The 16,373-nt window shown below is 39.4% G+C and overlaps 1 protein-coding gene across 3 annotated transcripts; it reads right to left on the reverse strand.

The window, feature by feature from the left end:
* Nucleotides 1-1,052: 1,052 nt before the first annotated feature.
* Nucleotides 1,053-14,297, reverse strand: sgk2a (serum/glucocorticoid regulated kinase 2a). Of its 3 annotated transcripts, none has more exons than XM_026153510.2 (14): nt 14,139-14,297; nt 12,454-12,517; nt 12,242-12,293; nt 9,566-9,627; nt 9,275-9,332; nt 8,509-8,592; nt 7,413-7,544; nt 6,313-6,425; nt 6,164-6,200; nt 5,989-6,075; nt 4,462-4,557; nt 3,870-4,025; nt 3,476-3,565; nt 1,053-2,826 (listed from the first exon to the last, which is right to left on the reverse strand). In XM_026153510.2, exons 3-14 carry the CDS (start codon nt 12,254-12,256, stop codon nt 2,671-2,673), a joined length of 1,086 nt encoding a protein of 361 aa, XP_026009295.2. In that variant the 5' UTR covers nt 12,257-12,293; nt 12,454-12,517; nt 14,139-14,297; the 3' UTR covers nt 1,053-2,670. The 3 variants fall into 3 exon arrangements, with proteins under 3 accessions (XP_026009295.2, XP_026009293.2, XP_080151767.1); XM_026153508.2 differs by having other exon boundaries at nt 12,242-12,296; XM_080295641.1 differs by lacking the exon at nt 14,139-14,297 and having other exon boundaries at nt 12,242-12,471.
* Between the last annotated feature and the right edge of the window lie 2,076 nt (nt 14,298-16,373).

A 16,373-nucleotide genomic window follows, 5' to 3' on the forward strand; every position in this document is an offset into this window, starting at 1 on the left:
AAAAAGAAAGCAGGCAAAAACAATCAACCAATGAGAATCATTGGATCGATGACGAGTTGAGCAGAGTTATGCTTATGTAATAAAATAAAATGTGGTGCCAAAAGGACTTTGAAGCAATTGTGTGGTGGCGCATGTCATTTCAAACGTGTTGCACAATAACTTCCAGTCTGTATGACTTTCACCTGTGCTTTGTCTTTATTCATGTCTAAGTAGAAGTAATATTGTATTTACCAATCCCAAACGTAAGAGATGTGGGCTTTTAAATTTAATTGCATGGAAAGATAATCAGAAATTATTATATTCGGACTTCAAAAATAGCAAAATTCCAAATCATATCCAAGCTGTTTATTAAAAAAATAATGTCTTCTGTATAAAACTTCAGTACTACCTGCTGAGTGTGTTTTCTGCTTCTGGATTTAGAGGTTGCCTTTAGGATCTCTTTATGGATGAATACGTTTTGTTGAAACATAGTCGCACCAAAACATAAATTCAGCACAAGAAGCTATCACTGTCTTACAGTAAGGAAACTGTTGCTTTAAAGGAGGGTGACCATGACTGCTGATTGATTGCATCACAGACTCTGGTCCACTGAATCCCTCATTTGTTATACAGGTCTGTTCTACTTTTGACCTTTTTTTAAAGTCTTCAATCCCACGTTAACCTCTGATTCAATCTTTAGTAGATAAACCCTGTCGCAGGTCACCACCAGGAAGAGCTTGACATTTTTACATGCTGGTCGACGACTGAAGTGAATGATCAAAAACATAGTTCGGTCACGTTAAACGATGCAAGCAAAAGAACACGTAAATATTTTGGCAAATATTTGAGTTATTAACACGCATAGGTGGATTTTTGCTAATGTTGGTTTCGGTCACGTATGGCGCCGCTGCTGGCAGCGTGACCCAGCAGTTCCTGTGTTTACAAGATCTGATGGTGAGCGGCAGCTCGGCACACAGCTTTACAACTTTAAAGGTCTGACCAGAATTTGACCCCTACGAGCAACAGACCATTTGTAGATTTAGAGGAAAAAATGACAGCTGTCACTCCAGAAATCATGCGGGTACATGAGTGTATTTGGTTTCACAGTAAAGCATGTGATACACCATTTGTTAAGATGAAATATTGAACAAGATTAACAAGTTTTTAAGGAGGTAAATATCAGCGTGCTATGTTCAGAAACCAGAATACATACACAAACAAGACTTCAGGCGTATATGAATAGAATTATAAAAACAGAATGCAAGGACATGTTATTGACTGTACATTTTTAACTGTATCACCTACAACTGCCATCACCAACTTCACAGCCAAGTCAGAGAGGCACTTCACAGTTTACACTGATATAATCACAGTAGTACTGTAATAATCCTGCTGCAAAGCTGCTGCTGTATATTTACAGTACTCGACACCGTATTTCCACAAAGACATGGCAACAACCTGTTATATAAACCAGTGAAGCTAAACTTATATCTACAGACAAAAGAACAAATGAATACTTTGATCATGACTACTGTATAATCCTCATAATAAACGACTATATCGTGCACACAGAGCCATAGCTGACTGACTGACTGAAGTTAGTCAAAGGTACTGCATCAGTGCATCATTAGCAAATCAGTGTGGACATTTAGTACATTTGCAGCTATGATCACCGCTGCAATAACTAGTAGCCAGTGTTTCGCACCCAGCTATGCCACCTTCACTGTTTTATCACTGCGAATAGCATGGCTCGTATTACTTTTCAACATTTTTTTCTCCTTCTTTGGTCAAAGATTTTTTTTAATCCTTTTTTTGGTCTTTAAGGAGAAACATGCTGCATAGAATCATCAGTAGCACCGTGTGACAAAAAGATAAAAACAAATGAAGAAAACATGCCTTTGCTTAGGCTGCTGCCCCCGCGACCCGACCCCGGACAAAGCGGATGACGATGGATGGATGGATGGAAAACATGCCAAGTGTGCACTGATAACTGATGTTAAAAAGCAAAACACTGCACTAGAATTGTTACTATCTAACCTGTTAAGAGTAAGAAAGTTTTTTTTAAAAAATATATGAATTTCTTCTTGTAGTATTTTTTCTTTCTTTTTTTTATTATTCCCTGTTTTAACTCAGTGCTGGACTCCATGATTATTATCCGTTGCTAAATTTAAAAAAACATGTTCATCAGGATCTACTTTCTATAAAAACAGGATCAGTGAGCAACAATGCTAAGTCTTGATATAGACACACAAAGATGGTGTTTTGTGCAGGTACAATATGCTAAAGCCTTTAAAAAAATACAAAGAAAAAGAAGTTTTGTCTTTATCCGGACTCATGTGTTCTTCATTTCTCTACAAATAACTGAAATAAAGGCACTTCTTGTTACATTTTAAGGACACTCCAACTGCATAACTTGTTTGTGTATATCCTAAACACGGGACCCCCCCAAACAAGACGTTTTACATATTTCGAACTTGAACTTATTTCGAACAGTGTCTGCATTGCAGACTTGCCCTTTCTGCTACATACTCGCTTCACTGCAGCGGTCAAACATGACCGATGTCATGTGGGATTCCTGCTGTGTTACATGAGGAACACTTATCTTTGTGAGAAAACTTTTAATAATAATGAACAAGATTTCTGCGCTAAAAAATCATTTAAACAGTTAGCTGCGATTCATCTGTCCGGATGTCACAGAAAGCTGTCCTCGGTGCCGACAAAGGAGAACCCATTAAAGGCGTTGCTGGAGCTGGTGCTGGGATTGAACTCTGGGGTCTGACTCACTGAGTTAGGAACCATTTCTCTGGTGAACTCAGGATCAATATGTTGAGTGTCAGCTGGGCCCCTCTGAAAGATGAAACAATTTTAAGCGTAAATAAGGATGACTGCTATTATATGCATTATATACAATGCATGACAAGGTGTCCTAAATGTAAAACTAATATACAGCGATGCACAGGCCCATTTGTCTAACTTAAGTCTAACTAGTGAACACTGATCTAGAGAAACTTCTGAAAGCTGGTGTTAAAACCAAGTTTAAATAGTAATCGATTAAATGATGCATGTGAGTAAATTCAGATCAGCTTACTCGTTGACATCAATATACTGAAAAAGCCTAGAAGCACAATAAATGATCCTTATTTTCATTAAAGATATAAAGTATAATATATTTCTATTTCATATGTAGAGTGATTGAGAAGCAAAGCCACACCAGTCTTTGCAACAAGTAAAAGAGTTTCAACTACATAATGACTAAGAGTGCAAAAGGTCAGAGGGATTTCCTTGCATTAATCTTTAGCTAGATAATAACATAAGATGGGATAAAGAGATTCAGGGACAGATCTGAGAGGGTTTTACTGGCTGATCGCTCTGAAACATTTGTGGTGAGTGGAAAGAAAACAGAACACCAGCTAAGGTGGAGATAAGTGGTTAATAAAGTCACATATGACGAGGCAGGCACACAGAAAAGACACGAGCAGGCGGAGCAGCAACTCACCACATTAGGGTTGTAAGGAGGGGTGATTCTCTTGTGGTAAAGGTCGTCCCAGTTGATCGGAGTGAAAAAAGTGTGGTTCTTTATTTCTAACTATAAATAAAAGAAAGAAAAAACTTCACATGCTTAACTTTTTCATGCCTTTCATAAAAACAAAATCACACATATAGTGAATCATGTAGAACAAAGCCAATAGCTGCTACATGCAAGGTAAATGTTATCAGAGGGCTTGGGTGTGGAGCTCTCTTTAAAAGAAATCCAAAACTCTTAAATAAAGACTACACCCAGCTTTTATTTGCGCCAACATTTATTGCAGTTATCCCTATTCTAAGACTAGGCTTATATCCTGTCTGGGAAAGCATCTGTTTTAATATGGAGCAAAGACCGAAAGACTTACAAAGTCTGCGATGGCTCCCAGGCGTCTGTGCTGGTCTTTCTGGAGAAGACCCATCAGCAGAGAGCAGGCGGCCTCAGACTTTCCCGGAGGCAGCATCAGCGGCTTGTGAAGGATCCCATCGTACATTTCACCAATATCACGGCTGTAGAAAGGAGGCTGAAAAGAAGGGATGCAATAAATATCATTCATATGTAACATATCAAGTTTCTTTTTAAGGGAAACGAGAGAAAAAATGTTAGCAGTTTCTACCAGGAAGTCATCATGGCTGCGTGCCCAGTAAATGACAAAGGGAAAAGAATTCCTCATAAAATGTAACTCAAAATTCAATCAGTCTGTGTCTTTAAGATGTTTAACAAAACACACCTTGTCCAAAACCTTTCTTTGACCATTTACGACAAGGTCTACTAAAAACTGAGGTCAAATTTGGATCCACATATAGGAGGATGGTTTTAACCTTTAACTACTTTTTTCTGTGAGTACCACCAAAATAATGTGTCTTACTTTTGCGGAAGACTACTTCTTGGTAAAAAATTAACAACAGTACAGTACTGCCAAAACTCATAATCCATAAACCCTAAACAAATACGCATACCAGACTGAAGAGCATCTCATACAGCACGGCTCCCAGGCACCACCAGTCCACTGTCCTGTCATACGGTTCCTTACGAAGAATCTCTGGCGCCAAATACTTTAGACACATGATAGAGAAAAAAAAATGAAACGATCCAAACTTTGGGTTATCAGGGAACATTTCCTTCCTACAAACTATTGTTCACCCATAGTCTGCATGCTTGTGTTTATATAATGCAATCTTCTTTATCTGGTCCACCTGTTCAACTGTTTGCTAATGCAAAGATCTTATCAGCCCACCAGTAACTCTTTGCCTTTAGGCATGTAGATATGGTCCACATGATCTGCTCACATTCAAACAGAGCACCAGAATGGGGAAGAAAGGTGATTTAAATGGCTTGACATGGTTGTTGGTGCCAGACAGGCTGATCTTTCAGAAACTGCTGATCTGCTGGGATTTTCATGCAAAACATCCAATGAGCTGCAGCTCTCTGGGTGAAAATGCTGTGTTGATGCTGGAGGTCAGAGGAAGGCTACGGTGAGTCCAATAACCGCTTGTTACGAGCAAATTACGCAAAAGAGCATCTCTGAACACACAACACATTCAAGCTGATGGGTTACAGTAGCAGAAGACCACACCCACCAGGTCCTGCTCCTGTTAGTAAAACTGAGCCTACACAGAAAAACCTTTTTTTTTTTTTGCGACAAATTGATTTGGATTGTAAACAACATGAAAACATGAATCCATCCTGCCTTGTATCAGTGGTTCAGGCTGTTGGTGGTATAATGGTGTGGGGGATATTTTACTGGCACACCTTGCACACCTTAGTAGCAACTGAGCATCGTTTAAATAGCACAGCCTGCCTGAGGATTGCTGCCCACCATGTCCATCCCTTTATGACCACGTGTGTAGTCATCTTCTGATGGCTGCTTCCAACAAAATAGTGAGGCATGTGTCAGAGTCCAAATAATCTCAAACTGGTTTCTTGAACATGACAATGAGTTCACTCTATTCAAATGGCCTCCACAGACACCAGATCTCAGACCAGTAGAGCGCTTTTGGGATGTGGTGGAACAAGAAGATTCATGGATCATGGATGTGCAGCCGACAGATCAGCAGCAGCTATGTGATCAAGTCATGTCAATAAAGACCAAAGTCAGGGTGCAGGTTTAGCTCAGTGTGTTGAGCAGGCGACCACATCACAGCCATGCGGCTGAGAGCGACTGGCCCTTGTCCGACCCGCGGCCCTTTGCCGCATGCCCCCCCCCCCCCCCCCTCTTTCTGTGCCTCTGCTTTCCTGTCTTTTCTTCACTGTGTCTATCAAATAAAGCTGAAAAAGGCCAAAAAATTAAATATACAAAAAGACCAAGCAATGTGAGTAATGTTTCCAGCACCATGTTGAATGCATGCCATGGAGATTTAAGCCAGTTCTGAGGGCAGAAAAAGGTGTCTAGCCCAACAATAGCAATGTGTAACTAATAAAGTGGCCAGTGAATGTGAATTTAAAATATGCTTCGTAAACGTTTACTGAAAAAGTTTTTTACTCACTTCTGGAGTGCCACAGAAAGTCGAGGTGGTTGCCTCTGGCTCCACACCCTCCTTGCACAGCCCAAAATCTGTCAGCACCACATGGCCCTGCGCACACAAAACAGTGAGTGACAAACACAAATAAAGCCTTTTTCCCCTTTAAAGTGTTAAAGCAAATGGGCTGATCCTGACTCACCTGACAGTCTAAAAGTATATTTTCTGGCTTCAGATCTCTACAATGAACAAGAACAAATCAGACCGTCAGTGCAAAAACATATTATTACTTTGTATTTTCAATTTTTGATAAACGATAGGTTTCAATAAACGTTCGAGCGTCTCTTTAACCTGTAAACAATGTTGAGAGAGTGAAGGTAGCCGATGGCGCTTGCTACCTCAGCCGTGTAGAATCTCGCTCTGGGTTCTGAGAAACACCGCTCTCTCTGCAAGTGGAAGAACAACTACACAAAGAGAAAGACGGGCGGAAAGAAGAAAATAAAATTATATTGAAAATTTTCAATGCATTGAGAGATGAGACACTTCCAAAGTCTCAGGAAAAAGCTCGGTATAAAAAAGGTTTTGACTTGCTTTGCTTTTTGAGTGCTGCAACAGCAAACAAGAGGAAAACAACAACATGACATCAACTATGTCTCATACCAGTTTCAGTTTAGGCTTCATCATTACAAATGTGGACAAATTTGCACAATAGGTGAAATAAAAACCATCTGATCAGTAGACGGAAATATGTTAAGATTTTAGATAAGACATTTTCTAATCTGTGGGCTTTTGTTTCAGTGACGGGAAGGTTCACTCTTGTACCTGTAGGCTGACTATGATAACACTATAAAACTAGCAAGAATTGAAAGCTTGTGGAAATCATCTGTTGTACTGCACTTTGTCTAATCTTTACTGTTTTAGCAAGAAAAAAGCGAATTTGTAGCAGTTACACAAAAGAGAACAAAAATAAGCTAGAGGTAGATTGTTTGTGATGACAGCAGTACTTCGTACACTGATGATGCTTGTTACAGTAAACAAATAAATCTAATTGCTTCCTGTCACCCAGGAAATTACTAATATATCCTGTACAAGTGGAAACAGTTTGTGTCATAAGTGTACTGAACACGCTATACGGGCTGCAAGGCATCGGTCTTGTTGACAGTGACCTAATTTATTACAGAGAGCATCTAATGTCATTGCTTTTTAACTTAGCACCTTTAATTGAAACAGTCCAACAAACCATGAAGCTACAGTCTACAATCTTTAATGTTAAATTCAGCTCATTTAAGAGACAACTCAAAACATTTTTATTTAAAAAAAAGATCCAGGTACTTTTTTAAAAAGAAATCTCTGAAAACTCTGATATTCACCACGCTCCAAGCCACTTTCTGACAAAGTCTAATGAACTATGTAAGTGGAAACGATTTATTTATGTATGTTAGCGCATGTACCTCTCCGCCATTTACATAGTCCAGGACAAAGTAGAGCTTCTCTACAGTCTGAAACGAGTAGTGCAGCCGAACCAGAAACGGGTGTTTGAGGCTCTTCAGCAGCACGTTTCTCTCTGCCATGATGTTCTTTTGCTAAAGAGGGAAAAGGAGAAAAATAAGTTCTGGAGCTTTTCTGCTCCATGTTTTTTGACAAAAAGGCCTTAAATCATTTTATTTCACTATAAAATTTGAAATGCACGTACGAACATAAATAAATATTGTTTATAATTCACAGAATATATTTGCAGTGATGATGCATAAATAATACAAAGAAAAAGGAAAATAAAGGAAACATGTTTAACACACATCCTGTGTAATTTATTTAAAAAATGGCTGTAATTCATAAACAGTTAATGTAAAGGTTTTGAAAACCCGAGAGTTTGCACTTTAATCACATTTTGATAGTCCAAATTAAAATCCAATGTGATGATGTAGATACTAAAAAAAAGCATGAATAATGTGATTGTTTTTTGCCCTGGAGTTACTGCGCTCACATGCTTCTGGACCAAAAGAAGCACATCAATGACTTCTTTTCATGCTGCTAACTGAAATCAGTTGAAATATGTGTACTTTTTTTTTTAATTACTCATTAAACATTATTTGAGCCCCTTTTTAAAGTAATTAAAACAGTGATGTGCAAGTTATCTTTCACACTATGAAAAGCTTATTTCATTACATTATTTTATTTCATTTAATGTCACTTTATGACAAAAAGGGATGACTGAGGAAGAAGGTTGCCAGCGAGCATGGTCAGTAATAACAATCAGTTTGTCTAATCAGCAATTATGCTGTCTAACAAACACCTGGCCTGGCTTTTTTTTCTGGAGGCAATAAAATCTGTTCTTTGTACAGAGCTGTAGATTAGATAAGCCTGAGACCCTGTTGCTAGGTAAAAACTCTAACAACTATCAAAGATCCTCACTATCACAGAGGGAACCCTTGGACAGTTATTTTCCATCGTCACCACCTTATCCTGACACAATTCCAAAATGCATTTCAACTAAACGCGGATTACTGGACCTTTAAAACACATTAACACAGTGACAGCAGAGCCCACCTCTTTTTTCTTCAGGATGATTTTCTTCTGCAGGACTTTGACAGCGTAGAATTTGCTGTCGGCTTTATGCTTGGCAAGCAGGACCTGTATGGAGGTTCACTTGTTAGTGCCTTGTTTAGCAAACAGTCTGCACCACCATCTCAGCATTCTGCTTTCAGGATATTACATGAAAGTAGCGCACGCAGCACAGATATGTCGTCTGTGGAACCAGATAATACCGAGAAATCTGATAAGTTTGTTGACACAAAGAGCAAAAAGGCCTGAGGTGGACATGAAGCCACAAAAACGCCTATTTTTTAAGATCTTTAGGAGTTGAATGTCCATATTTATTATGTTCCACTGGACGACGCTCAGGAGACCGAAAGAGGCCTCAGTGGATTGTACAGTTAATGATTCATGAAGAAAGGAGCACATTTCGATTAGACAGTAGTCAGCAGGTAGACTCTCACTGACCCCCGCTGCAATGTCAGCAACCGCACGCTATGTAGTCTCTCTCCTTCTTTCTAACGCCCTCTCACTTGTCTCACAAGGTCAGCACAGTAAAACCCTTATTCATTTGCATTAATACCATTAATACCTTCAACTGGATTTGTTATTTATTAATAAAAAAGGAAAAAATTTACTCGAGGAGCCGCTGCAGCCGCTGCACCTCCTTCAGTGAACTGAAGGAGGTAGAACAAGGAAATGACCGAGAGGAAAAAAAGCCAGGAGATGTATTAAACAGCAGAAAGATGGATCTATAAATAAGTAATTGTTTCAGTGTTACCTTTCCAAAGGTCCCTTTGCCAATGACAGCCAAGAAGTCAAAGTCAGTGGGCCTGGCACTGAAGCAAGAAGGTAATTTATTAAAATTACATAATAACTTCTGAGATACTTTATTACTAACAGGATATAAATCGTGGAGATAATGCTGGTAAGAGTTTCTCCTCATACAGCAACACCTCCTTAATAAAATACAGACTGTAGATAATTAAAGTTTCTGTTTGAGGTGCTTCGATCTGACATTAAGAAAGTTAATGGGGAGGTGGAGCTACATGCTGGTTAGTGAGTTACTGACTTTGGGTTTGCTGAAGGTCCCAGGTTAACATCATCTTGAGGAGAGGAAGGTGGTGTCCGCAGCTGGAAAAAAAAAAAGATTGATTCAATTGATTTATAAATAGGCTTCAGTAGCAGGAAAAGGATACATGTCACGATGTATTCGATTATCGAATGAAAAATACAGAAACTAAGGAGTTCGCAGTAAAATCTCGACAAGGTAAGGTCATGTCTAGCACCTTTGAAACACCAGAGCCATTCAAAAAACTTTAGAAGATCAAATTAAAACCAAAAAGATGAAACGAAGAGAAGAAAAGGCAGAAATGATCCCAGTAGTAATATTAAAAATAAAAACAGCAAACACAATGTTGGCACAGCTACCTGCTGGTTAAAAGCAATCATGAATAAAGGGGCTAGCTGGTTGTGGCATTAAGCACCATAGCAGCTGTGCATTTAGCTGCTATGGTGCTTAATGCTCATCCTGCTTAGTTTAAGATCTGTGCAGTGCACTAGCTGACCGGATCTACTGGGTTTGTATCCATTAAACATCTCAGATATGTATTTAGGGCCCCAAGCCTTTTAATGATTTATTAACAACCAGTAATACTTGTAATTCAGTTCTATATGTTACTGGAAGCCAGTTCAGGGAGCCGAAAATAGGTGTGGGCAATTTACAATTTTCAGGAGCTCAGGAGCAAAGCTGCTCAAACGTATTTTAAGGAAACTTGTGGGATGTATCTAGAGAGCAGTTATTACAAAAAAAGTTTTGTAATCCATCCAAATTCTTCCGCTTATCCAACTCAGGTTGAGAGGCGGGGTACACCCTCGACAGGTTGCTAGTCTGTCGCAGGGCTAACACAGAGAGATAGACGACCGCTCACACTCATATTCACACCTACGGGTAGATTTTTTACCACTTAACCTAACCCCCACTCAAAGCATGTCTTTGGACTGTGGGAGGAAGCTGGAGTAATTGAAGAGAACCCACACAGACACAAGGAGAACGTGCAACACTCCACACAGAGATGCTGGATTCAAACCCATAGTCCTTCTTGCAGTGAGGCAACAGTGCTAACCACTGTGCTGCCAGACATCGTTAAATTACTGCTAATTATTGAGTATAATACATATTTTCTCTGGTATGAATTTTGTTCTTGAAAAAACTTATTGCACTTTTTGGTTGAGACAAACTCTTGAAGTGGCAGTGCTGGAGGGCTTGTTAGTTTGTCTACAGCAGCAAACAGAGTCTGAGTATTTTAGGTGTTTTCATTAATAATGTTAGTAAAGTAGGATTAACTCAAAGATGTAGATACAGACACTGATTAAAAATGTCATTGTCAGTCTGAAGACTGCTTCTGCTCAGTTTTCTTGTAGTTTCTCTTTTGATCTGCTACCATTATAACATTTTTCCACAGTGCTTTCTGTTTACCAGAAACAGTGTTAACCTTGACAGGTGCAATGTTGTCAAGAACCCTGAGAATGTTAGAGTTACTGCTTGAGCTGGTCATCCACAGACTCTGCTATTGCACTATTACATCATACCAATGGTTTGCATAAATAAAGTACTAGTGTTTTCATTGAAATTCCTCTTTCTAATAGTTTTGAATGTGGCTTGGTGGACTGGGGTAACCATCAAAGAAGACACAAAAATGGTCAGACAGAACTACATCCAAAGCATTAGGATCAGACTCGTAATGGAGCTGATCTTAAGCCCAGACACTACAATTTTCAGGTCTTTTTGATGATTTTGTATATGAACACTGAAATACCAGAAAAATGTAAAAGGATCAAGATATGTTCAACATTATGCACCACCATTTAGTAAAGAAGAGAAAATATAATTCTCTGTAAGCCGTATGTTTGATCTGGTCAAGATTTCATGCCCTTCCTGATGCAACACTCCCCAGTTACCCAGGCTTGGGACCAGCACTGGGAGTACTGTGGCTTGTGGACTCCTGGACAGAATTAACAATGAGTAGATCAGAAGGAAAGCTCAGGTTCAGTGGTGTGAAAACAAAGTTAGAGAGGCAAGGCTGACTCTGGACATGTGCATAGGAGGGATAGTGGGTATATCAGATTAAGGATTAAGTGGAGCTGATGAGCAGGAGGAAAAGAGGAAGACCACAGAGGAGGCTCATGCATGCATTGAGGAAGGATATGCAGAGGGTTGGTGAGACAGGGGAGAATGCTAGGGATGGGGTGAGACTGCGGTAAAGGGAGCAGCCGAAAGTTATAGTAAAGAGGAAGATTGACACTTGGGTCTTGCGCTCTTTTAAATAGCAGTCTATTCAAGTCTGATCTATTCAGGTTTAAATTATGTGGATTAGGATTTTGTGAAAATCTACTCTGGAAATTAAAAATCCAGAACCAGAGGAAAAGACATACGTGAGGTTTGCCTCATTTAAACAGGGAAACCCATCAAAGGTTAAGAGCAACACAACAAATGCATAGATTTGTCTCGTCCTAAGTGATCACATCAAACAAATGGCACTGCTAGAGATCATGTGCTGAATCTCTAAAATATTGATTCAGTGTGACCTGATCAAATACGACGCGACATGAAAGCCAAAGACACTCCAGATGTCGATATCAGTTCACTCATTAGACATCTGCTAAACAAAGCAGGACTGGACTGCAGGCGCGTTTCCCTTTCACCCAACAGAGTAAAATAAAAGCATCATGATAAAATTACACTCACATTACAGTGTGCCATGGTTACTATACTCCACTCCCATCAGTGTTTGACAGACCTGCTAGGAGAGGAGAAATATTCACATTCAGTGGGCTCAGCAGCTTTTGTAGGGGTAAAACATATTCAATATTTATAGGTAAAAAAAAATCTACTCATCTGCTCTGACTCAGAGGAACGTGGTCATCTAACCTCCGTAACCTGCGCAGGTGTTAACTCACCTCATGTGACAACAGCCTGAGGATCAAGAGGAGCTGGTAGTTCTGGTTTGTACTGAAGAGGATGCTGGAACAACAGAAAGACTGTGATGGGCCTCGTGTTTGTGTAGTGTGTGTCTGTGTGTGTGCTTGCATTACTAATGTTATGAAGGGAACACATTTTTACAGCGTTAGGAGACGCAAAAATAAAATCTGTAAATTTTACTCTTAACATTAGGGTGAGGGTTATGTTTCGTAAACTAGAGGTTATGGCAAGTTTTCAGAAAGTTATTGAAAGTCGGTGCGATGTCCTCTAAAGTGATGGAAACATGACCCTGTGTGTGTGTGTGTGTGTGTGTGTGTGTGTGTGTGTGTGTGTGTGTGTGTGTGTGTGTGTGTGTGTCGGTGAACATGTTTATATGCTAAATATTGTTGTGTCTTTTTTCATATCTGTCAAAACATATGGGATGACCAAGATCTCTCTCACTCACACACACACACACACAAGCACATCCATCTAAACACACACACATAAAACAAAAGTCCCATTGATCTGAGGTCATGCTTTTCCTAGGAACCCTAGGCCTGTTTATCTATTTATAGGCAAATGAGGTGCTGAATGTCACATTACATTTGTGCAGATGCATTTATTGTAGTTTGTATATAATAATATTTTAAGGCCAGTTAGTAACCGAATCCGTGCAGTTTCACACCCAAAAAATAACGATTTTATGCTACATTAAATAATCTACAACTAATGAAGAACTCTCATAGACACAGACTGTCACTTACATAATGCCTTTCTAGTCAGTTTGAGCACTAAAAAAAGCTTCTTACCACAAGTCTTTAAACTTGATCACACACATTCACACGGTGCTTTTACTAACATTAACGCACTCGAACATTTCGACATGCAGAGTGGACGAGCCGGAGTTCGACCCAAAAGTTTTCCACATCCAGCTCAAAATTTTAGCTGTTAAAAAGTGTCCAGTTTACCAAATTTTAACTTTAAGAGTGTGTTTCCACATTAAGATTGATATGAAGAAAGCACTCTATTGTTCATTTAAATGTAACCCAAAAAAAGTGAATAAATAGACTGCAGTTTGGCTATAACAGCGAACTTAATGCATTATTTAATAATGACACATTTGGTAAGGACATGACAGGAGGTTAAAATGATGCACATTGACAGTTATGATAACCTCTTAATCTGCCACTAAAGCTACACTCAGCAAAACTACAACTCTGTTCAGAGATTAATCCTCAGAGCAAACCAGAAACTAACTCACAGAAAGACTCGTGTTCGCAAAACTAAAAGCTGGATAGAAAACTGAATCATACAAGAATAAAAACCTATTACAGAGCCTTCTTAGAAAACTGTGACTTTCCTTTAAAGAAGGGAAAAGCTCAGCTACAAGTCAGTGATCTGAGTGAGAGTTGGGACTAAAGACAACATGTAGAGACTTCCTAACGGGGCTATCAGTACAGTATCATCAGTAACCCTGATCGATCACACAGATCACATATGGACGTGTCTAAATATCCAGCAGGCTGAGGTTGTTAGCAAGTTTTACAAGCAGACCTGTGCAATAATGATGAGCACCACAGTGACGCTCCACACTATCTGTGCACCTGTTATTATTACCCCGGATATAGAAAATGACCCGAGGAATAAATCACGCAGAATAGGTCAGAAATGATCAGCTCACCTGTGTGAAGGATGAGGTGATCCGTGCTCTGCGCGCTTCACACTGACAGGACTCCAAACAGAGCGCAGTCACAGTGGCAGCTTGAGGCTGATCTCAGGTCAGCGCATCTGCTTTTCACACGTCATGAGGGGACGTGGGCAGGACTCCACAGAGTGAATCATTGATGAAATGTTAGCGAGCTTAAAATAACAAGGCGGTGCAAGGGCGCAAACTTTCAGCGACCCTGCGTGCGTGTGCGTGTGCGCAAATAGCAAAATTTCCGGAAATTGCTGTGTGGTTTCAAAATAAGGTATGTAAGATATAAAATAATGTAAGACTGATATGTTTTTTAACCTTCCAAAGTTATTTGTCAAGAAAAAAGGTGAAACAGCGGTCACATTGTTATAGATACTTCACGTATGTGGTTACATGAGTACATGAACCCTAACTTTAGCGTCATGTAAAGCATGCGTACTAGGGGTGCCAAAAAGGGATTTCCGATTTTTCTGTGTGGGTTTTTGTTTGTTTGTTTTCTCATGTGTAATTTCTGCGCACGCACTGTTAAATAAACTGTGTTTTAAAACTCATTTGTTTTGTAAGCATCTATCACAGATTGTAGGCCAATAAAATCATTTCGTTTAATTAGGGGTAGATATTTTTAGCGCAACACAACTCTTGTACATGGCTTGCTGGGCTATAATCTGTCAAACATATCTCTCACGAATGATATCAAGTCATTTTGAGCCTGAAAGAACATCGATGTCACAAGGTACACGTTGCAAATATCGATTTTCTGGTTTGTCCCTTCCACACAGAGATTTTTCCATGTTTTGATGTTATTATATACTGTAGATGATGAGAAAAGATCTTTGGTTCCTCAGACACCCACAAATGCAGGTAATAGCTCTGTGATGCAAAGAAGAAGGCATGGAAACACTGGGCCAAAGATCTGAGGCAAAGAGGAAAACTGTTGTTAAAAGAAGCGGGGATGCTGTACACTGATAATCATGGCCCCATTTAAATTTATTGCACTCATATGTGACCTGTGACCCATTAAGATAATCTAGCTTCTGAAACAGCCCCATATAGTTCATAGACTGGTAACACTTTGGCCGTTACCTCATTTTTTGAGGTTGTCGAGTGGCTCTATGCCCGGTTAGTGGGGCATAGTCACACAGTCCCACAGTTTGAGAACAACTAAAAACAATGAAACTTCGACAGACTGCAGAATAAGTCAGTAGACTCTACTCCCAGCAAGGTTTGTCAGTTTAGATGTGTTTTAACACACGTGAAAGAACATTTGAATAAAAGTGTGTCATCTTCCCCCCAAAACACTATGTTATATAAAGATGTTACATGACAAACTAAACTAAAAAAGTATTTATGAAGTATTCATTGAACTCCCCGGGCTTTATAAATATCCAAGTCATTTTCTTTTAAGGTTTTATGATAGTGGTTTCAAACTCATTCTACATTGTGGGCTGGGCCAGAGCGATTAAATGATACATGTGTAAAGTTCATCGCTCTGACTGCCCTGTAATTAAATATTTAGATTATAAAGTTTTCATTAATTACCAGAAAATGTACTTGTACTTTTGTGTGGTATGGATGGTGGGTGAAGTCTGTATTAATCAGAAAAGCTGACTTAAAATACAGTAAAAAGTTTGAAATATACTCAAAATATATCCTTCAAATTTTCTAAAGCTGTCCAGTGGGAGACATTGGAGTGTTTGCCAGGCTGATTTGAACACCCGGGCCTTATGTTTGACACTCCTGATTTATCATATCTTTTTTTTTTTTTTTTTACTGTACTGTGGGTTCAGGTTTCCATATCATGCTTCTGAATACTGAACTGCAACAAGCTTTCAATATTAAAATGCGCACAGAGCTGAACGTTTAACACAGCTCAACACTAGTTTCAGTGTAATGGGACTTTTCTTTTGTTTAACTCTGCTGCTCGTACAGAAAACATGGGTTAATGTTAAAACCAAAAGTCCTGACTTTGCTTAGCGCCATCTTCTGATATTATTAAGAAAAAAATAAGACCTGGTCAACTGCTGCTCCTTCCTGTATGAAACATTTGTTACCCAGCAGTCAACTGAGTGCTTTGTTTGTTGTCTTGCTGCTGCAGGTTATCAGCAGCGCCTGCTTTCTGGCCTCTGCAGTGGAACAAGAAGATAAGTAGTGAAAGCAGAAAGGGCGTGGAGGGAGTTATCGCCAGTGCTGACAACAATACGATCAACAGGGGGATGTGCC

This window comes from Astatotilapia calliptera, chromosome 20, assembly GCF_964374335.1.
Source record: "Astatotilapia calliptera chromosome 20, fAstCal68.1, whole genome shotgun sequence".
Lineage (NCBI taxonomy): Eukaryota > Metazoa > Chordata > Actinopteri > Cichliformes > Cichlidae > Astatotilapia > Astatotilapia calliptera.

What these genes read in the sequence shown, in the direction of transcription:
- sgk2a (XM_026153510.2), bottom strand. An exon ending in GCAAAGGGACCTTTGGAAAG is followed by an intron (nt 8,593 to 9,274) that starts GTAACACTGAAA and finishes ACCTCCATACAG; the next exon opens with GTCCTGCTTGCCAAGCATAA. An exon ending in CTTTCTGTGGCACTCCAGAA is followed by an intron (nt 4,558 to 5,988) that starts GTGAGTAAAAAA and finishes ATGTGTCTAAAG; the next exon opens with TATTTGGCGCCAGAGATTCT.